Source organism: Acinonyx jubatus, chromosome B4 (genome assembly GCF_027475565.1).
Source record: "Acinonyx jubatus isolate Ajub_Pintada_27869175 chromosome B4, VMU_Ajub_asm_v1.0, whole genome shotgun sequence".
NCBI classification, from domain to species: domain Eukaryota; kingdom Metazoa; phylum Chordata; class Mammalia; order Carnivora; family Felidae; genus Acinonyx; species Acinonyx jubatus.
The window spans coordinates 38,635,648-38,662,764 of record NC_069387.1 but is presented as its reverse complement, the minus strand read 5'-3'; the positions used below and the strand labels follow the sequence as shown (position 1 = coordinate 38,662,764).

Here is a 27,117-nt window from a genome sequence, read left to right as displayed (position 1 = left end):
TAAACATATGTAAAAGGCAAGTAAATTGTAAGATGTTACAATGTTACCTCTGCAGCTCACTAAGAAAAAGCCAAATTGTCCAACAAAGAAACTAAGCAAAGAACATATATATACCAGTGATTCATTAGTGTGGGGATCCTGTCAATACACACAAGAAAAAACACCCAGAGTCCTCAGCAATCACACAAAAGCTCATTAAAACAGTGACATTATACTCTTCACTCATCAGACTCACAGGATTTCACTAGACAGTATCAAGTGCTAACAGAAATGAGGAAAATAGGAACTTTCGAGTATTGCCAGTAAGACTGAAAATCAGGACAGCCATTGTGAAAACCCATTTGACTCTTGTCAAATTGGAGACGCACCATTTTTTATGACACAGTGCAAAGAGAGATGCAGAAGGCTGTTTCTAGAAGGACATAATGAACACACCCAAATGTCCACTCGTAGGAGGCAAAATGAGCATGTGCCACATTTATTTAATAGAATACAGTGATAATAAATGGATCCATACATACCAACATAGATAGAACCCCATGATATAGTAAGTGAAAATACAGAATACAGACTGGTGACATTTATGTACATTTTAAAAAACTCCGAGGCAACACCATTTCCTTACGATCGTGGGTAAAAACGTAAAGAATGGATGCACATATACAGTTGCGTTGCGGTGGTGGCCTCTGCAAGGTACAAGGGGGCACTGAGGGAACTGGTTAAAGAATTTCACTTACATCTCAGTGCGTTACTTCTTTAAAAAAAACGGAAGAAGAGGGTAGTTATTACTTCTGGATGGTGAGAATGTGGACATTTACTATTGCTCGTCCTTTTTAATTCCCTTCCCAAGTTTTCCCTTGTGGAGTACTCCTTCTAGTGCTCAACCACATGCTCTCTGCAGGCAAGGGGCAGGGGTGGGCATGCTGAGAACACTCTAACACTGGATCTTGACGAGAGACTTAAGTGCTGTCCAAGGTGAATTTTGACCATATGTGATTTTAGCCTTAACTGACAAACTTGACTATTAATACTCTTGTAAGTTTAGACTCACAGCATTCATGAGCATGATAACTTAAAAAAAAAAGTGTAAAACACTTCAATTTAGGTAAGGACTTTTGAGGGGCCAATCTTATGTACAAAATTCAGTTAAATAAACTCCCGCTTCTCCAGTGCCATCTGGTGGAAAAAAGAGGCAACTGTACCTTCCACAAAAACCCACAATTGTGGTTATCAGAGCAAGAGCAACATTCTTTCCAAGGAAGAGTCTTTTCCTTCTGAGGTTACTGTGTACTACACTAGTAACCATGTACGTTCTTCAGAGCCTTCCTCAAACTAAATTCTTCAGCCTGTAAGTTAAGAAAAGGCTGTTCTTCTATCTTCTTTTGCTCAGATTCCTTCTTTAATGTGTCTTAGTCAAATGATGTTTTAAATTCTTCCTCACCAGACCAATCTGCAATCATAATCTTTATTCATCCACGTTTCATACCCTCCAGGGTAAAAAATTCCAACAGCTGATTTCTAGATTAAAAATTTTAGTGTCATTCTGCTTTATATAAACTGAGGGTGGTTAAGAATTTTTAATTTAAAAACTTAAAATACAGTGTGTTCTCACTATAAATATGCAGTGGGAATTATAAATAGTTCCTTCTTTCAAGCACTGAACGAGATAGTAAAAAACATACAGTATCTTACCAAGAGCCAACAAAACAGGCTAGATTTTTTCAGTTATTAAAAAAATCAACATAAAACAAAAACAAAAAACCATAGTAACAAGGTCATTAATACCTCAATTTGCAATACCGAATTGGTTGATCCATAAACAATCCAGAGATGTAACTGAACAGGGTGGTAAAATTACTTTGGAAAATGACGACTGTACTCAAGACAAAATAAGTCAGTCCTAAATGGTTTCTTCCCTTAGTGTTCTCTGTGACCACGATTCCAGTCAAACTTCATAACCTGCTGTCATAGCTTTTTAACGGTTTCCAAATCAGCACTAGCAGAGGATGGAAATAAAGCCAAAGGCACTCCACTCCCTCAGAGGTTCAAAACTGCTAGATTTTGATGTAGACTTAAATTTAGCAAGTTTCAGTCATTCCACTGAGATGATCCTGTAGGTACATGCAAACACACTGAACTGTTGGCTTCCCTTCTTGTCCCTTCTCAAAGTTTATGATAAAGAGACTAATCCCTGTATTGGGACTGACTGACATAAATTCGGATTTGTTCAGACTTGTGGGTAAGGAACACTTAAGGTCAGTCAGAAAATAATTAAACAGGCTTTTCATGTAAGCGCCATGACTCACAACTAAGACACTGGCGACTAATCCTGGAGCACTACTGTCTGAATTAGATTCAGAGGGACAGTTTTTTCCTAAGGGAAATATCTCTGCCAGAGAAGTTTCCAGACAGTTGCTTGGAGCTCCTCGGGAAAACTGTTCATTTTCACCTGCCTCCTGCAGAATCAGCTGACAAAGAATATCAAAAAAGTCTTTTCCACGCATTTTTACCTACAAGAAAAGAAAATACAAATTAAAATAAAGTGCCACTAATGATAGTCTAAAACATACACATAAAACATAACTGACTGGATTTTCTAATATGTCAATGTAAGTACTACATAAGCAGATGAAATTCTGTTTCTATGCATTCAATCAGAAGTAAATGCCCAGGTATTTCTGGAACTATGGAAGCACATCTAGGGGCAAAGATGAGTAAAATACCATTTCTAATTCTTTCCTTCAGAGAGAGCACTTACAATCTAATTAGGGAAATTTACAAGTAAAAAGAAGCCCATAAAAGAGTGTGTCTAGGAAAGGGCACCTAGAGCAACCACAAGGACAAAAGCTCTTCTTGCCTTTACTAAACAGAAAGTCTTTAGGAGAAAATTATGAAAATAAAAAATGGTGGTGGGGGGGTGGGGATCACCAATAATGCAGTTTAAAAGCAGGACACTTCAAAGAAATTCAAGCACAGTGATGATGTCACTTAGGGAGCATTGAAGATTTTGAGACCGCAGTTACTTTGCCTGCCGCCCTCACTGAACGGCACTGCACTCACCTCCTTCCTGCTAGTACCACTGTGGGAGTTACTGCTTCATATTCAAAGAGTTTTCTTCAAGTATCACCTTAACACACATCCTTTAAATCCATTATTGGCAAGGACTGCCAACTTAATAAATAAGAAAGACAGCTTAAAAAGGAAAAATAAACACACCATATAGAATTGGTTTATGAACCAAACAACTTTCAAACCACTCAGCTGAGATTTAAAGACATCTCATTTATAAAACAAACTCAGTATTAGGTACTCTGACCTTGGCAGGTTCATGCATGTGACAACCTGCCCCAGGGCTACGTACCTGGTCTAATGTCTCTCCTCCAGGTGGTGTGAACACAGGGCATTCTTCCCCAGCTGCTTTGGCCATCGCCCTTAGCTCACTTAGTGCCCTGCCTTCTGCAACCCCGTATTTCTGCAATGGTCCAACAGACAAAAGTGCCTCAAATCAATTTGCAATACAACAAGTAAATACATGCTTATGACAAACTTGGAATAATCATTCTGGCAAGAAGCCTGGCTTCCTTTCACTGACTTCATTCTATCTTTTAAACCCATAATGAGAATATACTCAGTAGAGGGCCGTGAACCCTAGAAAATACAGTTGACACCTTGAACTAGACACTGTGTCTAGATGCGTTATAGGGAACAACACACTCAACTAGACAGTGTGGCTTTATTGGACAAATAGATCTGCACAGATTCCAGGACCAGAGACTAATGTATGCAGCAACCAAGTCAGCCACCTCGCATGCCATCTCATCTGGTCCCAATAATAGCACTCGGAGATGGGCATTTTCATCACCATATTTATGAATGGGAGAGCAGAATTTCAGAGAGGTTAAGCAACTAGCCTATATTCCTATATCTAATAATCAGCAAATTTGAAATTCAAACCCCGATCTGTGTGATTTCAAAGGTTATTAACTTTTTAGATTCATAAAGAATGAGCCACAGCAAAGGACACAGAAGTCACAAACAAAATACAAACGGCCAAGAAACTCCTCAGGAATCCATAATGTGAAAATTAAAATGGTACCTTTCGGAAGCTATTAAATTGGAAGACCAAAGAGACTACCAATAGCTACTGTTTATGTGAGAAAAACTCTCCCTCATCATTCGTGGAAGTACAAACTGGCACAGCTTTTCTGGAAGGAAATTCAGCAGTGTGTGTAATAGGCTTTTCAAAAAGTACACCCTCAACAATTTCATCTGTAGGAAATCTATTAGGCATGTGTATAAAGAATCAACTACAAAAAGATGTTTATTTTAACATTATTTACACCAGTGGAAAATCGAGTCACAACCTAGGTGTGCACCAGTAGTGGCAGCCAAGCAATATCCATTTACGGGAATAATACAGTCACTAATCAGGTGGTCGTATCCACATGCGTGTTTGGGCACTGATAAACACAGGGAGAAAATCCGGTTAAAAACCAACATATAGAAGGGGTACACTTAGAAAAATACATACACAACCAGACAGATAGACAGACAGACTGACAAACATGAAAAAAGCCAAGAGCACACATACCAAAATGTTCACCATATTTGGCATGGTAGAAATTTTAACTGTATTTTTTCCCAAACTATTCTTACTTTTAGTTCCCCACAATGATAACAGATTGCTTACAGAATAAAATATTTAAAGATAAATCATTATTTATGGTTTATACTGATGATGCCTCAAAATTCTACCACCACCAGACAGAAGTCCAACAATTAATTAAATGTTATTTATAGGAGCATATGCACATTTGTCAGGTGCTTTTCCAATTCTTAAGTTCAAATTCTTTTTCTTTAAGTGTATTTATTTATTTTGAGAGAGAGAGAGTACAAGCAGGGGAGGGGCAGAGAGAGAGGGAGAGAGAATCCCAAGCAGGCTCCGCACTGCCAGTACAGAGCCCAATGCGGGGCTCGAACTCATGAGCCATGAGATCGTGACCCGAGCCAAAATCAACAGTCAGACGCTTAACTGACTGAGCCACCCAGGTGCCACTCAAGTTCAATTCTTATATCTTTAATTATAACTGGAACAACCTATTTTATAAAGGAGAACATTAAAAATCATTAGCTCTATGACCATGGACTTGACCTCTGTGTGCCTTGGTTTCTGCAACTGTAAAAATGAGGTTTTAAATCTTAGGGGTATTGTGAAGATTAACAAACCTGCAGTTCTGAGACCCTTGCCAGAGTGTGGTGGGCACTGTGCAAATGCTCACTAATACTACTAAGGCTGGGCAGTAAGCACAAGGAAGGAGGAGGCAGATGGAGAAAACAGATCATATCCTACACTATGCTGACAGCCAGGCTGGAGCTTGGATGGGCTCCGAAGGTAAAAGAGAAACAGTGAATTGTTCTATACAGGAACGCAGCAACCAAGTTTTCCAAAGATTACTCTGGCTGCAGTGTGGAGATTAGATCAGAAAGCGAGAGCAAGGCAGAAGACAGGAGAACCACTGTTCCAGGTGATCCAGGTGACAGGGGACACTGAATACAGTAGGATGGCAGCAGTGGGTTTGCAGAGGGATGAACGATTCAAGAACTATTACACAGTGGCCAAATTGACAAGATGATGGTAGGATGTGCAAGTGGGAAGCAAGGAAGTCAAGAATGCGTAGTTTGAGTGACTGGGTAAAGCAGGAGCTACGTGGAGAAAAGATGGTGTGCTCCACTGAGCTAGAAGTAGATGTGGGGCACACACACAGACATCAAAAGTAGGCAGTTTGATATGTGAGCTCAGGCAAGAGATCTAAGCTAAAAATATATATTTGGAAATCAACTGAAATCACAGGAAAGGATGCAGTGATTCAGGGAGAGGGCACACAGAAGAATGGCCCGGACAAGGAGACCGTCTCTCTACTGTGTGATCGCAGGCCTCGTCCAGTGTTCCACTGAACTTGTAATGCTTGTATTAACACTGGAGCACTAGTTCTCAGGCACAGACTGAGCCTTTCCAAGCAGCACCTCTGCGGGAACTCTGGTATGTATTTTGGACAAAAACAGAGAACACAGGCAAATTATGAAAAGCAATTCTCAAAGATGCCCTAGCCATCGACACATCTAACCAGGTACAAAAGAAATCACAGGGCTGATGGGGACATTAGCCAGCTCATGGGCCCATAGTGAAGAGCAAAATTACTGCTCTGGGAGGACAAGCTCAGATCTGAAATTGAGATGTGGCTTTAGCTAAGTCACTATCTCAGCAAGTTTCATTTCTGGTATATAAAATGGACATAAGACAGTCTATTCAAGCTTAAAATTGGGAAGTAGGATGGGGAGGCCAAGAAGAGAACTTTGCACTTTACCTCACACTCTTCTGTACTAGTTCTTATGAGGAGACCTTGCTTTTATAATTTGGGAATTTAATAATTAAATATGATACTATCAGTGAGAATCCGTAACAGCCACTGACACATAGCAGGTTCTTAACATGTTAGCTGATTCCACATCCCTATCAGGAATGCGTCTGATAAACTGAGCTGGTTTACTGATGACTTATTGTGAAGAACAATATGTAAGTACGTTACTTACTCTTTCTCGAAGCCTTGAATCATACTTTACTGTCATATCTTTGCAAACTTTGCTCTTCTCCAATATCCCATGCACAGTCTGAAAATGGAAAGACAATGGTTTCTTTTCTCACAAAAAGAGTCATTCTAGCCAAAATGTCAAAATACATCATAGTATATAAAAAAAGAACTAGAAATAATTTTCCTTTGTGAAAGTTGCCTCTCTTCACACAGATCTGGGTATTTCCTTGTGACCGATCTTCTAGTTTGCAGGTCAGCAAATTAGAGCCCAAATCTAGACCACGGCTTGTTGTCATAAATGAAGATTTATTAGAACACAGCTATTTATGTATTGTTTGTGGCTGCTTTCACAGTACAACAGCAGAGTTGAACAGTTGTGACAGAGACCATACAGCCCATAAAACTTAAAAAAACTTACTATTTGGCCCTTTACAGAAAAGGTTCCAGTTCATTAATTCTCCATTCAGGTGTTGCTACATTGCTGTGAAACCCATCTATTGAGTCTTAATTTCAGTTATATTTTCAGTTCTAGAATTCACACTTAGCTCTTGTGCATAATTTCCAGTTCTCTGTTGTAATTCCATATGTCATTTTTTAATCTGTGCATTCAATAGTTATTTTAAAGTCCGTGTCTGGTAACCAGCTATCAAATAAATCCTGAGGCTTGTTTCTGTCATCTTTTGTTTGGGCTCATTTTTGTTCATGTTTCCTTCTCTCCTGGTGTGCCTGGTTATTTTTGATTAACAAGAAACACTGTATTTGCAAAACTAGAAATAATTTAAGTCCACAATCTGACTTGTTTTTTAACCCTCTCCCCACAAATTAAACATTATCATCATTATGGTTCTATATTGTCACTATTTGTTTACATTTCCCCTTACTTTTACCAATATCTTTGCTCACCCATCTTTTCTGAAACTCAGACTTCCCTTCTGGAATTATTTTCCTTCTTCAATTATCCTTTGAAAGTTCCTTTACAGCCTGTTTGTCTGAAATGTGTTCATTTCACCTACACCCTAGAAAATGTTTTCCTGGGTATAAAACTCTAGGTTAGTCTTTATTATCTCTTCAGTGCATTAAAAAAAATTATTACTGATACTGACAAATTTGTTGATAGTCTAATACTGGACATTAGTGGATGACGTTTATCCTTAATCTTTGGACTTTGCAATTTTGTTATTGTAAGTGTAGATATGGGTTTCTTTTTATTTATCTCCACTGGGATTTGTCACACTTTTTAGATCTGATAATGTGTTATCTTTCAAAAGTTCTGTAAAATTATCAACTGTGACTTCTTTGACCCCTTTCTCATTCTAACATCTCCTTCTGAAAGACACCAGACCTCATATCATGTTCTTCATTTTTTTTAAATTCTCAAATGTTTAATCTATTTATCACATTGTGCTACATTTCAGTTATTATTTTACATTTACCTATGAGCTAATGATCATTTCAACTATGTTTAATCTGTAATTTAGTAAATCCACTGAGGTTTTCATTTTTGGTTTATCAACTTGTTCTGTGTTTTTAAATCAATTTCATTGAGGTATAATTTACAACAAAAAAACATACCTATTGCTAAGTGTACAGTTCATTGAGTTTCGAAAAATGTATACGACTATCTACATACCACCAAAATCAAGACATGGAAGAATTCTATCACTCTAAAAGATTCCTTTGTGTCCTTTCTAGTCAATCCCTCTCACTCCTGGCCCCTGACAACCATGGACCTGCTCTACATAACTGAAGATTAAATTTATCCTTTCTGGAGTCTCATATAAATGGAACCATACAATATGTACTCTTTGTGCCTGGCTTCTTTTGTTCAGCATGTTTTTGAGACTCCTCCATGTTTTTGAGACTCCTCCACTCCTCCTCACGTTGTTGCTGAGTTGTATTCCACAGCATGAATGTATCACAGCTCATTTATCCATTCATCTACTGATGAACACGGGTGATTCTGCTCTTTGAACAGAAGCTGTTCAAATGAACAAAGCTATTATGAACAAAGCTGTTAATTATGTGTACAAGTCTTTGTGTAAACATATGTTATTTCTCTTGGATAAATTCTTAGGACCGAGATTGTTGGATCATATGATTAGTGTATGCTAAAGTTTCACTGTTTTCCAAAGTAGTTGTTCCACTTTACATTCTCACGAGCAAAGTAGGAGTCCTAGTTGTTCCACATTCTTGTGCATTTTCAAATGTTCATGTAATAGAATCTCACTATGGTTTTAATTTGCATTTCTGTCAAGATCAATTATGCTACACATCTTTCAATCTGCTTATTGACCTTCCATATTCTCTTCTTTGTGAAGTTCCTGGTCAAATTCAAATCTTTTGCTCATTTTAAAGTGTTATTCTAATTACTAAGCTGAAAAAAATTTATAAATATGGCTATATACGATACATATATATTATATATAAAATAAGATCCTTGCACTAAGAACCTTTATAAAGCTTTTTCTCTTGTGTTTTCTTTTTTTTTAATTTTTTTTTTCAACGTTTATTTATTTTTGGGACAAAGAGAGACAGAGCATGAACGGGGGAGGGGCAGAGAGAGAGGGAGAGACAGAATCGGAAACAGGCTCCAGGCTCTGAGCCATCAGCCCGGAGCCTGACGCGGGGCTCGAACTCCCGGACCGCGAGATCGTGACCTGGCTGAAGTCGGACGCTTAACCGACTGCGCCACCCAGGCGCCCCTCTCTTGTGTTTTCGTATAGAAGATATATAGATTTAGCTTTTAGATTTGTGCTGAGATCAAGTGTAAGTTAATTTTTTTGTGTTATATGCAGTAAAGGTCAAAGTTCATGTTTTCCTATATGGATAGTCCATTGTTTCAACAGCTTTTATTGAAAAGAATCCCTGTCAAGTGCTGTATTACCTTGGCACCTCTGTCAAAACCCAATTGACAAAAAAAGATTCTGACTTCCAGGGAAGATGATGGAGTAGGAGGACCCTAAATTCACTTCCTCCCAGGAGTACTACTAGATAACATTCACATCAGTATAAATAACCCAGAAAATGACCCAAAGACTGGCAGAACAAATGCCACAAGTAAAGGTAGATAAGAGGCCACAATGAAGAGGGTAGGAAGGGTAAAGACACAATGGGGAATTAAACAGACCCATGGGCCAGCCATGCGCAGGAGGGAGGGAGCAGAAGGACTGGAAAAGGAAGAGAAACACACAACAGTAAGCCCACGTGGGGAAGACAAATGCCCATTACATTTGGCTTTGAAAACTAGAGGGGTTGAATTTTCTGAGTTCTTAGAATCAGCCGGACTTAAAACTTGGAATTTTAACAACCAGGGGGTGTGGCTCTGGGAGAGCCTGGAGGACAGAGGACATAGAGCCCAAGCTCTTAAAGAGACAGCACAACCAACAGCCCAAGATACAGCATAGAAGCAGCAGTTTGAAAACTGCCTGGGGTATACAGGAGAGAAAGTTATTTACTAATCTTAGAACATGTCCAAAGGCGCAGCAGTCACAGGGACACTCCCCCAGGAAGAAAGAAGCTGACATGCAACATTTCCCTCCCCTGCTCCACAGAGTACACACATGGCCAGCTGTGAGAACCAGTGTGGCAGACATTCACTATCTAACTTGCTAACACTGCCACCTACCCCCCAGCACCTTGCAGATTCACCCCCTCCAATACACTCCTGGCCCAAGCCCATCCAGGGCATTGCCACAAGCCTGGCAGTGTGCAAGTAGCTCCTACAGTGGCCAGCACCACTCCAAAGTGACTCTGGCCCTAGGGAGAGGGAAAATACCACCAGCACCACCACCCCCACGCCCCCCCACCCCCCCCCCCCCACCAGACTGTGGCCCTAGCAGTGGGCTGGAGGCAGACAACTAGTCTGACCGCAGGTCCTGTCCACCAATAAAAGCTTCTCAGGGGACAACACAGGGAAAGTGCCCTGCAGTTTGGTGCTACCACACCTCTGGAAAATGCCTGGTCTGACTCAACTCAGGCCCAAGGCAGCCCCAAATTGGCCCACTAGCAATAAAGGGACCAAACCCTGTCCACAACAGATAAAGAGAACCTCTGCAGATGACTGGACTGGCTCAGCCATAACAGCCAGGTGCACACAGCACACATAGTAGACACCCCTGCAGTGTCAGGTTCTAGTAAACAGGGGACACTGCACTGCAGGGCACTACAAGACCTCTTCTTCACAAGGCCACTACCTTCGAGAGCAGGAGACACAGCTGACTTTCCTAATACACAGAAACAGACACGAGTTACACACAAATGAAGAGTCAGAGAAATATGTCCCAAATGAAAGAACAGGACATAATCACAGCAAGAGAGCAAAACAAAATGGAGATAAGTAATATGCCTGGTAGAGAATTTAAAATAATGCTCATAAAGATACTCACTGAACTTGAGAAAAGAGTGGAGGACATCAATGAGACCCTTAACACAGAGATAAAAAAGAACCAATCCAAGATGAAGAACACAAGAAATGAAATTTAAAATACACTAGATGGAATAAATAGGCTAGAGGAAGCAGAAGAACGAATCAGTGACCTGAAGACAGAGTAATGGAAAATAATCAACCTGAGTAGGTGAAAGATAAAAAAAATTATGCAAAATGAGAATAGATTTAGGGAACTCAGGGACACCATCAAGCATAATGGTGTCATTAATGGTCATCAAGCATAATGGAGGTCTGACTCCTTTCAGACCTAAAGACACATGCACACTGAAAGTGCGGCAATAGAGAAACATTTATCATGCAAATGCATGTCAAAAGAAAGCTGGGGTTTCAATACTTATATTGGACAAAACAGACTTTGAAACAAAAACTGTAACAAGAGACAAAGAAGGACACTACATAATAAAGGGGATAATCCAACAAGAAGATACAACTATTATAAATATTTATGCACCCCACATGGGAGTAACCAAATACATAAAGCAGTTTGTAACAAACATGAAGTAATCGATAGTAATACAATAATAGTAGGGTACTTCAACACCCCACTTACATCAATGGACAGATCTGAAAAAAAAAATTAACAAGGAAACAGTGGCTTTGAATGACACACTGGACCAGGTGGGTGTACCAATACAGAAACAACATTTCATCCTAAAAGAGCAGAATACACATCCTTTTCAAGTGCACGTGGAACATTCTCCAGAACAGATCACATATTACATCACTAAACAAGTCTCAAAAATTCAAAAAAATCAAAGTCCTACCAAGCATCTTTTCTGACCACAACAGTATGAAACTAAAAATCAACCACGAGAAAAAATCTGAGAAGAACACAAATATATGGAAGTTGAATTACATGCTATTAAATAATGAATGAGTCAACAACAACAACAACAAAAAAATCAAAGAGGAAACTAAAAAATACATGGAGACAAATTAAAATGAAAACACAATGGTCGAACATCTTTGGGATGCAGCAAAAGCTGTTCTAAGAGGGAAGTTTATAGCAATACAAACCTACCTCAAGCAAGAAAAATCTCAAATAAACCACTAAACTTACACCTAAAGGAGCTAGAAAAAGAACCACCAGGAGCTTAAAAACAGCAGAAGGAAGAAAGTTATAATAAAGAGGGGAAATATATAAAATAGAAACTGAAAAAAAAAGAGAATAAAACAGATCAATAAAACCAAGAGCTGATTCTTTAAAAAATCAACAAAACTGATAAACCTTTAGCCAAACTCATTTTTAAAAAATAATAATAAAATAAAGAGAGCACTTAAGACCAACTGACAAAAAACAATTGAGAGGAAAAAAAACCAAAACCCACAACAACAAAAACAACCTGGCCATGTAGGTGTGGGTCAATTTTAGACCCCTCAATTGAGACTCCTTTTTTCCTTTTTTCAGTCTTCTTTCTTCCTTAATTTTGGAATGTTCTGTTTCTTTAACTTCATGTTCACTGCTCTTCTACAGTGTCTAACCTGCTAATAATCCCCTACTATGTAATTTTCATTTCAGAATACTGTTATTTTTGATCTCTAGAAGATGAATTTGATTCTTTTTATTTCTTCTATTTCTTTCCTCATTATGTTCCTCGAGCACAGATGAGCTTCACTGTTTTTTTTTTTAATGTTTATTAATTTATTTCGAGAGAGACACAGAGAGCGTGAACCAGAGAGGGCCAGAGAGAGAATTCTAAGCAGGCTCCACACTCAGCACGGAACCCAATCAGGGTTCAATCCCATGACTATGAGATCATGACCTGAGCCAAAGTCAAGAGTCAGATGTTTAACTGACTGAGCCTCCCAGGCACCCCATTAATTAATTAATTCATTGTTTAAGAAAGCTCAATGCCCAACATGGGGCTTGAACTCACAACCTGGAAATCAAGAGTTGCATGCTCTACTGACTGAGCCAGCCAGGCATCCCAGCTTCACTATTAAGGTGTGATCTTTCTGAAGTGTCCACTGTATGCTTGATGTACTTAACAAGTCTCTCCACTTTGGGTGGAAGGAACACAAATGATTCCCAACCTGTGTGAACACTTGAAATTGTCTGGCTTCTGGTTCCCCAGGGACTGTTCTCTCCTGGCCTCATGAGGTTTCACCTACGCATGTGCAGACTGTAATCTACCAAGAATTTAAGGGGCTTCCTATACATACTTCTAGAGTTCTTTCTCTGTGTTGCTCCCTCTTCCAGCACTCTGCCCGACGATCTTTATTTAACCTCCCCAAATTCCAAGCTTTGTCTCCTCAACTCCCTGAGACCACTGGCTCTATCTGGCCTTTCCTGCCAGCATTGGGAAATTACTTCAGGTGGAACACCAGGACAATCCAAGGGTTGACGTTACTTGTCTCACTTCATTCGGGGACCACAGGCCCACACTATCTGAAGTCCAATGTCTATAAACAGTTGTTTCACAAATTTCGCCCTGTTTCTCTAGTTGCTTTTGCAGGGAGACTATATCCTAACCCTGTTATTCCCTCATGGTTGACACAAAGTCACCTTCCATTGAGTTTTTAGACATTTATTTGGTTCCTTTTTAATTCCCTGGGGTCATTTTTATAGTACTCTGATCCCTAAAGATATTTCAAACGTGTCATTTATTTCTCTACAGTAACATAGTTCTTTTTTAGCCATGTCTGGATTCTACTATTTGATGTCTTTGTGAGTTAAATTCTCCTACCTGGTGTTCCTGCTGGCTCTCTCATAAACCTTCTTTGTCTTTTTAAAGATATTTCATTAGGTATTTTTCCCACGCTACTCTAATTTAAAAATTAACAAGGGGCACCTGGGTGCTCAGTCGGTTCAGCGTCCAACTTCAGCTGAGGTCATGATCTCACAGTTCATGAGCTCGAGCCCTGTATCAGGCTCTATGCTGACAGCTCAGGGCCTGGAGCCTGCTTTAGATTCTGTGTCTCCCCCTCTCTCTTCCCCTCCCCCACTCAGGCTCTGTCTCTCTCTCTCTCAAAAATAAATAAAAACATTTAAAAAAATAAAAATAAAATTACTAAATCAAAATAAAGTACAAAAGTAAAATGAAAAGAAAGAAGTTCTGTTGGTGGGGGAAGGAGAGGATTGGGGGTGTTATCTGCATGTGATTTAATTTCCTACGATTCTGGTAGCAGTTTTCAAGGTTATGACTGTTGATACTCTTGACTCATCAGTCTAAACCTTGACTGTAAAACTTACCTGCCTTGTCCTTGTGAGGTCACTGGAGAAAACATGAGTAAATTTCACATTATTAAGAAATATGCCAGCAGCAGCTGCTTGTTTAAATCCAGTTTCCGAAAGAGGCTCGTCTACTCCTTGTCCTGTAATAGTAAGAGAAGGAACAATAACATTCAAATATATATACATAAGGGATGCAAATAAAATCACATTAAGAGAATATAATTTATCTACACTTTATTTAAAATATTTCTTTGGAGGGGCAAGTGCATGGCTCAGTCGTTAGGCCTCAGACACTTGATTTCGGTGCCCGTCATGATCTCATGGTTCGTGACACTGAGCCCTGCGCTGAGATTCTCTGTCTCCCTTTCTCTCTGCCCCTCCTCTGCTTGCACTTGCTCTCTCCCTCTCAAAATAAATAAATAAACATTAAAAAAATATATTTCCTTGGTTATTGTTCTACATAACTTTTCAGAGAACTGGAAACAAGTAAATTTAAGCTATAATCCTATAAAGACTCAGGTATTCAAATGTTTCCCAAAAGAATGTCTGCCTAATGGGAGTAAGAGGATGAGAATTCAGTTGTCTCCAGCTCTCCCCTCTCTTGTGTGTGTCTGCCCACCCCTTCGTTACCTGTATCTTATTAATACTGGCTCTAATCTTATGTTCTCCATGCAGGTGCTTCATTTGAATGGTAGGATCATAACCTAAAAAGTTTCCTTTCTTAATCTCCATTGCCCAAATGTCCAATATTGTATTATTCCCTCTCTTCCTTCTTCCCTTTAAAAAAAAGGTTGGAACCTCCGTTTCCAGGAGAAAGGCTGATTAAACACTCTGAAGGGTCCTCCCATAACAAAAGAACCAAATAGGTGCGCTGTGTGTGTGTGTGTGTGTGTGTGTGTGCGCGCGCGCGCGCGTCTCAGGGTATAAGGGAACTCTCCAAGAGGAGATGCAAAGCAACCAAAATACTCTGAGTTGAAAGCTAAGTATAAACATTAGAAAACAGAGACGACTTGGTAATCAGCACAAGCAAGGGAGTGTTTGGAGGAGGGAGGCTGCTACATGGAACAGCGAGGTAGGAGAACTGAAACTCCACATCCCTGGATGCCAGAGATCCTATAAGGAAGCTAGTATAGTTTCAGGTCCGTAGTAAAATCAAATGCAAATTCTCTTCAGAGCAAATCTGACTTAACAAAGGCTAAGAAGTGTTCTACTAATTTATACTTAATAATAATTCAGCCAATGGAGGTGCCTGGGTTAAGCATCTGACTTTGGCTCAAGTCATGATCTCCAGGTCCCTGAGTTCAAGTCTCTCATTGGGCTCTATGCTGACAGTTTTGAGCCTGAATCCTGCTTCGGATTCTGTGTCCCCCCTCTCTCTCTGCCCCTCCCCCACTCGTGATCTGTCTCTCTCAAAAATAAATAAATAAATGTTAAAAAAATTGTTAATAATTCAGCCAATGACTTAACATACAAGAAAACAATCCTCCATGAACAAAAGTCACCAGAAACAACAGATAACAGATTCAGAATAATTAATACTTTAGACATTGAAATCAGCATATAAAGACTATAAACTGTGACTAAAACATAAAGACAGAGTAACAAAAATAAGCAAGTAACAAGAAGCCATCCAAAACAACCAGACCGCTTTCTCAAAGAATCAGACAGATCTTCCAATAACGAAAAATAGAATTGCTGAGGAGGGAAACAATCCTTCAGTGGATGAAAGGAGATTCAGTAACAGAAAGGCTTAATGAACTCAAAGACAGGGCTCAGGTTTTTACCCCAGATGCAGCACAGATAAAGGAGATGAAACACATCTCAGATATATTAGACACACGAAGGAGAGAATGATATTCCTTAACATATTTCTGACTGGAACTCCAGAAAGAAGAAAATGAAGGAGAAAAAATATGAAGAGATAATGGCTGAGAATTTCCCAGAAATGAGAAAAGATATAAATCTACAGATGAAGAAAACACCAAGCAGGATAAAATAAAAGGGAAAAAAAAAAAAAAAATCCCCCCTAGGTATAAGAAACTGCAGAATACCAAAATCAAATAAAAGATTTTAAAAGCAGTTACAGAGAGAGACAGATTGCCTACCATGGAACATGATTTGGCTGAGAGAAGACTTCTTAACAGGAGCAATGGAAGCCAAAAAAAACCAGCACACTAACATCTCCCAAGTGCTAGGAGTTCTGTCAGTCTAAATTGTCTAGGCTAAAAAAGGTTGAATAGAATTAAAATAAAATTGTCTGGAATGGAAACAATTAAAACTCTCTTTACCACCAACCAATCTGCACCATGGGACCTTTTAAAGAAGATACTTCAGGAATGCAGGTCTGAGATGCAAAAGAAACTATGAGAGAAACTGGTAAATATATATGCAAATCTAAACAAACATTATCTAAATAACAAATTAAATAATACCTATGTCATGTGGTTAAAAAAGGATAGGACTAAGATACTAAGCGATAATCATACAAGTTCTTTGTATTTGGGGGGGGAAAGATGCATAGATATTATACTTCATTAGGTATGAATGGTAAAAATTTAAAGGTAACCATTGAAAGAATAGGTGGGGGTTGAGAGAGGGGAAGGAGGAAGAGGAAGAGGAAAATCAACTATGTAGTATCTATGAAGTAACACTGAAGGCAGCACAGAAAGGTTGAAAGGAAAGCAATGGAAAAATATATACCAGTCAAATTCCAACCCCCAAACAGCTGGAGAAGCTATATTACACTCAGAAATGCAGGACTTTATGACAAAACGATTGTGAGGATTACTATAAATAATCAATGATCTAATTCACTGGAAAACAGAATGACTTTTAAACCTGTATGTACCTAATAAAATAGTATGTAACTATACAGGAGCGGAACACATAAAGCACAAATTGATAGAATTTCTGGTATTAAAGGATAAATTGGCCATCACAGTGGGATATTCCACATCTCAACCATAAAATCATATTTAGGTCATGCAGGCAAATCTGTAAATTGACAAAATTAGCAAAGCACACAAGATTAGAACAATAAAACAGAGGTTGCTTATTTGACACCTAACTCCAAACCCAACAATTAGAAAATACAGATTTTTGTCAAGCATAGAATGGTAGATTTATAAACACTGACCGTGTTCACTGATTTCAAAGAGATATCAAATAAACCATCTTGTCAGAAAGAATACAAAATATAATTGGAAGTCAACCAAAAAAGATGAACAAAAAAAAAAAGCTTAGCCATTTGGAAATTTAAAAGATAGTTCTAAATAATTCATGGGTCACCGAAGACAATTTAAGACACCTGATGCCGATACTTACAAAATTACTACATTATCAAAACTGTAGGTATGCAACAAAAGTGGTACTTGGAAATACATGTCTTGAATGCTGTAACTTAAAGAACTAAGCATTTAACTGACAAAGTTAGGAAAAGAACACAAATGTGGAAACAGGTGTGACCACAAACACTTTTATTCCTGCTCCATTGTCAGCGTGGAATGAAATGAGACAAGTACTAAAGAACCAGGTGTTAAATCCAAAGGCTAATTTGGGTGGGGCACGTGTCACCAGAAAACAAAGGTTCATTTAATTATCAGACTAGTTTTCAGAAGCGGGAGTCAGGCACACTGGGTATGAAAATCAGTTTCTGCAAACTCCAGATGTCCCTAACCAAAAAAATAAAATGAAATGCTTTTGTAATCACCGCACAGAAATAGTACGTCTGACTGAGAGTTCACCCAAGATATACACGCTAGACTTGCTGGATCACAGGGAGATTAAGATCTGAACCCAAATTAGCAGAACAAGGGAGGAAGAATCTGTTCGGAATAAAGCAAGAATCCTGTATGAGAACAGGAATTCGCTTTTTAAACCTCTTCTTTGTTACTACTAAAAATAATATAACCACCTTAAGCAGAAAAATACCATTAACTAACTAGCCAGCAAACTTCATGTTTCCAAATATGAAATCATTTTAAATCACAGCAGTTACATTTTAAGACCACTAGACCCAACATAACTCTTTAATCAGCTGACTGGGCCACTGTGAAGCTACCCATAAGCAACTTGGAATCCGGTTCTTTACATCCAGTTCCTTAAGAAACTTATTCCTCCTAGTTACCATCTGCTCTGATCCTATTTCTGTAACTATGATGCTTTAATTCTTTAATACTGCTCACAATACAGAGCTGTCCCCAGGCCCCCCTCCCCCACCAACTCTGATTTGCTTACATATCACATTAACACTAGAGGAGACAGCTAAAATAAAGTATACTAACCTTGAATTATTTTCTCCTTGTTAAATCTTGTTTCTCCACTAAAATAGAGAGAGGGGGGAAAAAACCTTTATTACCAAATAGGTTATTTTTGAAATCAGAAAAAAAAATCATCAATGAAAGGTAATGATATTCACAAAGGGAGCATATGAACCTTGTAGCATACTTCACAATCTAACCTATAAACATAAAATTTGTTCTAAATTGATATTTACAAGCATCTACTCTAATGTACTTAGTTGATTTGGGCTAAGAATTTCATACTGACCCAAATTAAAATGTATAAATCATGAATCCATCATAATTGTAAGTAGAATATTCTATTAATATGTATATATAATTTTCATTAAATAATCTTGTTAAAATAAATGTTAACTAAAACTCCTTTCACAAGCAGCAGGAGGAAACCATGAGAGTTGGTTTGTTGCTGGATTGAAGGAGCAAGTGCGAGGAAACCCGAATGTGGTGGGAAAGAAGTGGACAACCTTTCAGATGCCCTGGCTTCTTCCGGTTCCTAGATCTCCACCTGTTCCTTTTTGTAATGCTGACAACTATCTCGGAGAGGACACTAAAAACTGAGATTGGGGTACTATGCTTTTAAGAATTAAAAAAACCAAACCAATTTCAAAGCAACTGTTAAGAGTGAAGGACTGGAAACTTTGTCATAAAATAACCATCAACTGAGGCTGGAGGGAACACAAAGTGGAAGGGGACGGGGATGTGCTATCTGGATGAGACCGGACAACAGTAAAAGCAATCAAATACCTGAAAAGCTATCGAGAACTGAGTTCAAAATTCTTTGAGCTCTTTTTATGTGCTAAGTACAGTGCTAGGCACTGGAAAACAGAGATGGGAAGGACTGGTGGCTGCCCCGGGGGAAAAAGGAGTTGGCTTGTTCTGTGTAGACACTGGACACAGAACTGGAAGGGTGGGTAAAAATAGTAAATAGGTTTCTTTGGATCAAGTTGTTTCCTCATTTGGTACCAAATGTCTACAGCTCATATTGATACATTTCTATGTCAAGGGGAGATGAAAATCCTTTGAAGTAAATTTCACTGCCATATAGCAGCCTGAAGAACAAAAACTGCTTTGGCTATATACTTAGGAACTTGGTTAAGCTTGAGTGCCTCTGTTCTTTGTCTGTAAAACGGGGATGATAACAGCCCCCATTTCACAGGACTCTTGGGGTAACTGAATGAATATAGATAAAGTGTTTAAACACTGTTCAGCTTTTAGTAAGCACTCAATAGTTCTGTTTATAGGTCATTTTTGGACAGAGCTATACAGAAATTGAAGATTCAACATAATGCATTTAAAATCTTGTAAAAATCGTGAAATAAACAATGTAAACAAATAATATACCATAAAGTCAACACCCTTGGTGACCCCACCCAAGTTAACAGATCACCACTGCCAGCCTCCTAGAGTGGGTCTCTTTCCAACCACAATGTCCTCCCACCCCCAGTGGATCCACTACCTGGCATTTATTTAGATGCTCATTTGCTTTGCCTTTCTTCATAGCTTTCCCATCCAAGTACAGCATAGGATTAGCTTGCCTGTTGTTGAACTTTATAATGAGTTGCTTTTTGCTGTATGCAGTCCTGTGTTGCTACCATTCCTCAACATTGTTTGGGAGATACACCACTGTTGTGACCAGTGGCATACTCTTACACTCTCATTACTGTGTAATACTCAAGAATTTCCCAGTGTTATTTATATTGTTGATATATTTACATTGTTTCCAGTTTGGAGCTAAGCTGCTGTGAATAGACATGTTTGTATAGAGCACATCAGATTCTCTAGGGCAGTGGGTGGCAAAGTGGGGCCTCTGAACCAGCATCACTGACACTGCCTGGGGCCTTTTGGAAATGCAAATTCTCAGGCCCCACTTCAGACTCCCGAATCAGAAGCTCAGAGGTTGTGGCCCAGTTCATCTGTTTTAATAAACCCACCAAGTGATTCTGATGCACATTCATGTTTGAGAACTACTCAAAGACCGGCACACGATCTTGGTAGAGTTGTACTGGAATACAATCATACCCATTTGTTTACATGTTGTTTATGGCTACTTTCACACTATAATAATGGAACTGAGCAGTCCAGACAGAGTGATGGCTTGTAAAGCCTAAGCTACTTCCTACCCCTTAATTAAAAGTTTGCAAAACCATACCTAGTGATCTAGGCCTAGCACTAGAATTGCTAAGCCACAGAGTATGCAAACATTTAGATTTATCAGACAATAGCGAAGTGGTCACAGCAATTTACAACCCCCAGCAGTGTTCCACATCCTCTCCAACATTCAGTAATATCAGAGTTTCCCATTTGTGCCAATTTGGCACAGAACAGTTCATCTCAGTTTTATCTGACTATATTTCCCTGATTACTGTGAAGGCTCAGGCTCAGGCTCATCACCCCTGCTTTGTTTTAAACAAAGCACTAGTTTAAAAAAAAAAAGCCTTCACATGGATTGATTTACACAGTCTAGAAAGGAACTCCATCAAATCTTAAGAGTCAGAATCACAAACCCGGGCCTCTGCCTGGAACCTTGTCCCTCATTTACAAAAATAGTTGTCTGCCAACCTCTGCCTAGAACAGTGTTTCTCAAACTTGAGAGTGTATCTGAATCCCCTGGTGAGCTTATGAAAACAGAGACCACTGGACCTGACCAGTATGTTCTCACTCTTCCAGACCCAATACAAACAGCCTGCTCCCTGAGGAAGCATTCCCTCCCAGGCACCATTCCCCACCTACCTATCCCATTTAAACATACCCAGGCTACACTCCCATTCCCCCCCCCCCCCCCCAGTACTGTCACTTACCACCCATATGCTAATTAACCTTTTTAGATGTGTGTCTAACCAGGTTCCAGCTCCTTAAAGGCACAGCCAGAGGTTGCCTTGCCCTAACATACTCATTGCCTAGAGAAAACCCAGGGAAATAACAGAGCCTCAGTGTATGTACTCTGCCAATGGAAGGTCATCTGGAAATATCAATCAAAATAATAAATCCGTTTGCCCTTTAATACAGCAACCATAATACTGGGAATACTTGCATTCAACCTTATTTAAAACAGTATCTGCCACAATATTTTTTCTAGTAGCAAAAGCTGGTAAATAACCTAAATATCCACTAACAGAGAACTGGTTACATTAACAAATAAATGGTGGCATATATACATAGTGGAATACTAGGTAATTGTGTCCCCTAAAAAAGAGAATGATTTATGGAAAGGTTTGGAAAAATTACCAAAATATATTAAAGAGCAAAAGCAAAGTGCAGAATAATCTAAAAAGAATGCTATCTTTTTAGAAAGGTGGAAAATAAGAATAAACATTTGGACCTGCGTGCACGTGTGCACACAAACACCGGAAAGATACATAAGAATTGTTCTGATTTCTAAACATGTGGATGTAACTTTAAAAAAATGTATGACAAATATATCAAGATTTTCATAACTATTTACCACTGATCTGCCATTGTCATCATTGTGATTAATATTAATAAAATATGTCTTTTACTCCAAAATTCATTCGAAATCATACACAATGGATGTGAAAGAGGGTATTAATCTCTACCATTCAGACAGATAAAGTATCCATGGTGATGATAGAGAAACTGCCGTTTAAAAAAAATTCTTTTTGTTTATTTTTGAGAGAGAGAGAGAGAGAGGGACAGCACAAGCAGGGGAGGTGCAGAGAAACGGGGAGAGAGAGACAGGGAGACACAGAATCTGAAGCAGGCAGAGCAGGAATCTAGAAAGAGAATTTTTTTCCCAAAAACTTTCATAAATATTTAGTTTTACAGCTATCAGCTTTATCAAGAGGTTTGTATAAATCCTTAAGGCAACTGTTTAAAGTTTGTTTTGGGAGTGGGAAAGAAAATTAGGTGGCTAAAATAGTTTTACTATTAATCTACTTCCCTTAACCAAAGTGTGGCTTGTGATAGTGGCAGAGAAGGTGGAAGGAGCTGAAAGGTCAGAGGAATACATTTTGAAACAGTCAGGAATAACACTACTCATTTTCAAAATCTCCAGTGTGATCCATTTCCAAAACAGAACACCCGACTCTGCAAGAATCCAAATGCTTATGCCAAGAAGTTAAGTCTTATGACCAGCCATTTATAGGTCCCACAAATATGCATCATTCATTTTGTAGGTTATTACACTATTCTTCACTTTAAAAGATTTTATTTTGTTAGTTCTCATTTATATTCTATGGCATTTCTTTAGAAGTCATTTAGAAAGCTTAATTTCCCGATCATATTCTTTTAAAGAATTCAAATTCAATAGATGAGTACTGTTTGCCACAAGACCAAGGCAAATCATGGGAAATTAGTACAGATTTGGGGCATGTTTTCAAAATAGATATGCTTCAGTGTACATGGAAATGCAAAGCCTCACCTGATATTTAATCAAGAATACAGCTTTATCTTAATTCCTCTCTACCAATTAATTCACTCGAAAATATAGAAGATTTCGAGGGCTAGTAACATGGAAACCGTCACTAGATGGTCGGGGTGGGGGACGTAACACACCCAACTCATGATATATTTTTATTTATATGTCAGTCCTAGTTGTAAATGCTCTCCCAATTGATCAATCCTATTCTCAGAAAACAAGTATCACAGTAACATAACAACTAACATGTATCTTTATAAAAATTCACAGGTGCCCTAACACTTACTTTGCTTGCTTTATTTATGACCAGAACAATTATTGGCATTCAACAAAAAAGTAACTGCCAATAGAGGTAGCATAAGAAAAGCAAATCAGTTTTGCTATCATTAACTTTACTAATTTATCATCTTTAGGTCATTAAAAGCGAATTAAATGAGGTTTGTAAAATTTTTTGTTTTAAGAGCTAGTTAAAAAGGAAGCGAAATGGGATGGCTTTCCAGGCAACTAATTGCAAACAGACACAAATAATATTTCAAGGAACTGGGGCCTTCAATGGGTTATGTAGGTGATGGAATTCCCAATCTACATATATTGGGGTTTTCAACAATGCTGGACTAGAAGATCAGAAGTTATAGTTTAATAATACTAAAAGACTTGAAATTTGCAATCTTGGATATTCTATTCCAAAATGATACTTCTGAGCACAAGTATGTCGAAGATAAACGCACAGGTAGTTACAGCATAAGATTCATACAGAAACTGCATTTTAAAAGCTTTCTGGAATTATCTGAAGAGGCACTGTTCACTAAAATTATTCATCTCTTTAAAAATACCAATCATGCTATCAGTTTCAAAGCACTGGACTATCTTAGTTATACAGAATCAGATAATAGAAAAGTCAAGTGCTATTCCCAATATTATGCTAAATGACCCAATCCTGTGGATTCATTATATTTAACTATGGTGATTATTAATCAAGTTTGCAATCGTTTCGTTTCCTGAAAGCGTCATTAATTCTTAGCTTGGAGAATTTGGAAGAGGAAAGAGGGATGATCCAGGCAGGAAAGGCAGCTCACCATAACCCTATCAATTATTTCTACACTTTAACTCCACTCTCCCATGAATAAAACAGAACAAAGCAAACTATTCTAACACTCTTCACAATCATATTAGCAGAAATAAAAAGTAGCCACTAAAATGGCTGGTGATATTCAAGCAATCTACAAACACTAGGTTTTAACTCAATAAAAAAGGAGGCAGAGAGGACAGTGATTAAGAGGATGGGATGGGCTGTAGAGTCAAGCTCCTTTGCTTCAATTCCACCACCCCACCAGCCACGTGACTTCAAGCAAGTTACAGGACTTCTGCATCTGTTTCCTCACCTGCAAACTGAGAAGCAGTCCTCACCTCACTGCACTGTCAGAACTTAATTACAACAGTGCCTGGCACATAATAATGTATAAAGACTTACTTTTAAATTGATTCCTCAAAGGATTTCTATAAGGAATCAGTTTTTTAAACCAAGCCCTTTTTTAAGAAGCACGGAGGAGACAAAATCCAAATTCATGTAACTACTGTCCATAAGAATCTAAACAGAAATCACCTTACTATCAAGGGATGGTTCAATCCAGATTTCCTGCGACTTGTGAACTTCAATTATATGTCAGACACAGTACTGGCTGAGTTCAGGCATCCATAAGGTGCTCAAACACTGGAAAAAGAAGGGCTCTACTTCCTGCTCTGCTACCAATGAGCTATACATGACCTTAAGTAGGTCATCAAATGGTCATAAAGCAGTCTATAAAATGGAAGGGTGGGGAAGAGACAGAGAGGAACTCAATTTCTAGTTTAGTCATCAAAATCCTGTGAGTCTTACAGGGATAATTCTGATGATTCCTAAGATTATCCTCCCATAAAGGAAGAACAGGACAAAAAAAAAAAAAAAAAAAAGATACCAATTAAAGTCAGCTCGACAAGGTTAAGTCCTATTACTGTTCCTTGTGAACTCTGGAAGTCAAAAACGGTATCTTATTTACCTGTATAATCCAGTCCACGGGCACCTAGCACATATTCAAAATGCGGGTCTGATAAAATTATACATACATCCTAAGGACTGACTACATTTTTATTACAGATGCTCTTACAGAATTAGAAGTTATTTAGTTCTTGAGACACATATCTTCCCCTCCGTTGCACTATACACTCTGCCTCACACTAGTGAGGCAGGTATTTTCACTATCCCCATTTTATGTATTAGCAAACTGACGTCGTAAAGATTACGTTAACGGAAGCCGCGGTTACAAGGTTCCTCCTAACCAGAGCCCGGATTCTAACCCAGGTCTATCCTGCTTGAAAAATCTGTGGTCTTAACCACCCTGCACTGCACTTCCATTAACAGTCGGCAAATAAGCGTTACGAAGGAAAAAAGATGAGACATGAAGACGTAGCAGCCTTCAGCTCCACCGTGGAATGCTATGATAAAAATATTTGTTCGGGGTGATGCGGGTTGCAGAGACGAGGGTGGAGGCCCTCCGCCGCCGCCAGCAGTGTGATCTCGGGAGGGAAGAACTAAATCTCAGGTCCACGCCTGCGGCTGCCCTGGCAAGCGAGGGGCGGGGGTGCAGCACAGACGGAGAGGCACAGCGGCGGAAGGCAGCCAGCACACAAATACTGGCCTGGGACGAGCTATCCCGCAAACTCTTCAGGATCCGTTGGGGCGGGGGGTGGGCAACCAGCGGCGCACGAAGTCCGGAGCCAAGGCTGGCTTTTTTCAGCTTTAACTCCGCCAAGTGGCTGCGAACCTCGGCCATTTACTCCTCCGGACCTCAGCGTGCTCATCTGTAACGCCGGACTCCAGATATTTACGACCCGCCTTCCCGGCTCAGGGGCGCCGGGGGAAGAGGGGTCCAACCCTCCGAAGGGCGAGCAAGCAGGGAAGAGGAGGGGTGACAGGTCAACGGTCTCTTCACCCACTCCTCAACAACTCCCTGACGAGAAGGCGACAAGGGCACCCTGCGACAGCAATACTCACTGCCGCACAACGGTCAGCGCGAAGCGGGTCATCTTCCGGGCGCCCGGAGGGAGGGGAAATGATGGCCCCAGCGCAGCTCGCGTGCCCAGCACCCTCCGGCGCGAGGCTTCTCCGCACTGCGGGACACCTCGCCCACACCACTTCCGCCAAACCCGGCCGGCCGGCCGGCTCCGCCACCATAGGCCGAGGCGGCCGTCTGCGTCATTCCAGGAGCGCCAATCAGGGCGGCGAGAGGCCGACAGGGCGGCGGCGAATGGTAAGCAACGAGGCCCCGCCCAGGGCCGTGGCGCTTGCGCCCCTGCGCGCAGGCCTATGATTGGCGCGCGGCAGGTGCTTGCGGGGCCCGCCCTGGAGTCCGCAGTGGAGGTGGTTCTTGCCCGGGCAAGTTTGGATCCTGGAGACTCCGGATAGAGGAGTGAGCTGGGGCACGGATGTGGAGTTGATTTCATTTGAAGCAGGAATGCAGCTAGTAGTCTTACTTCCGGAGTGTACAGCGCCAGACACATTGGGTCGTATGAGGTTTTAGTGTTAACCCGTAATACTGGGGATGTAGGGTCAACAAGTTCTGCGGATTTAGATCCACCTAGTTCCTCTCCCCGCCTCGACGGGCACAGTCCTGCAGCAAACTGAAGTCAGATTTTTTTTTTTGAGCGCTCTTCCAGACTGGGCCTCATTCTTGGCCTGCTGAGCCCGGTTTTACCAAAGACTTCTGCGAAGACAGTTTATCAAGAATCCCCTTACCTTTAGTATCTAGTCAAGCTCCTCTTCCTCCACCCTTGGTATTTAATGGAGCTCCTCTTCCCCCTCAACCTTGATATCTAACCAACTTCCTGTTAATAAGTTTCCATTCCCTCCCTCGCCCTGACCCCTGGCAATAAACCCTATTGGTGCCTGTTGTACTTGGAGTTGAATTCAGTCTCTCTGACACATTGCAATAGTCTTGACCCCAGTTGCAATGGTCTTAAGGTTCTCCTGTCATTTTTGAAGAGCATCTGGTGAATAATGTTTCTTTTACAGCTTTCAGGGTCTTGAGACAGCTACTTAACCTCTCAGTTATATGATAAGTAAAATGGGTTAACAGGTAAAGCTTACTCGTGTTAGCTTTACAATGACAAAGTTTAATGATGTTAACTTTTACATTGTTTTCCATGCATTTTTACTTAACTTCTCATATATGATAATGCATTTCTCCCCAATT

At 39.7% G+C, this 27,117-nt stretch overlaps 1 protein-coding gene across 1 annotated transcript; it reads right to left on the bottom strand.

Annotated features, from left to right (window-relative positions):
• Positions 1-450: 450 nt before the first annotated feature.
• TIGAR (TP53 induced glycolysis regulatory phosphatase) lies at positions 451-26,759 on the bottom strand. Its single transcript, XM_015061425.3, has 6 exons — positions 25,920-26,759; positions 18,496-18,533; positions 14,231-14,352; positions 6,592-6,669; positions 3,362-3,472; positions 451-2,510 (listed from the first exon to the last, which is right to left on the bottom strand). Exons 1-6 carry the CDS (start codon positions 26,423-26,425, stop codon positions 2,079-2,081), a joined length of 1,287 nt encoding a protein of 428 aa, XP_014916911.2. The 5' UTR covers positions 26,426-26,759; the 3' UTR covers positions 451-2,078.
• Positions 26,760-27,117: the final 358 nt, after the last annotated feature.

Bases quoted from the DNA above. Each gene is read 5' to 3' on its own strand.
- TIGAR (XM_015061425.3), bottom strand. From the start codon at position 26,425: ATGTGTCTGGCGCTGTACACTCCGGAAGTAAGACTACTAGCTGCATTC. The intron at 18,534-25,919 runs GTGAGTATTGCT...TCTCTATTTTAG, and splicing joins GCGCTGACCGTTGTGCGGCA to TGGAGAAACAAGATTTAACA. The intron at 6,670-14,230 runs GTAAGTTTTACA...TTCCATTTTCAG, and splicing joins ACCTCACAAGGACAAGGCAG to ACTGTGCATGGGATATTGGA.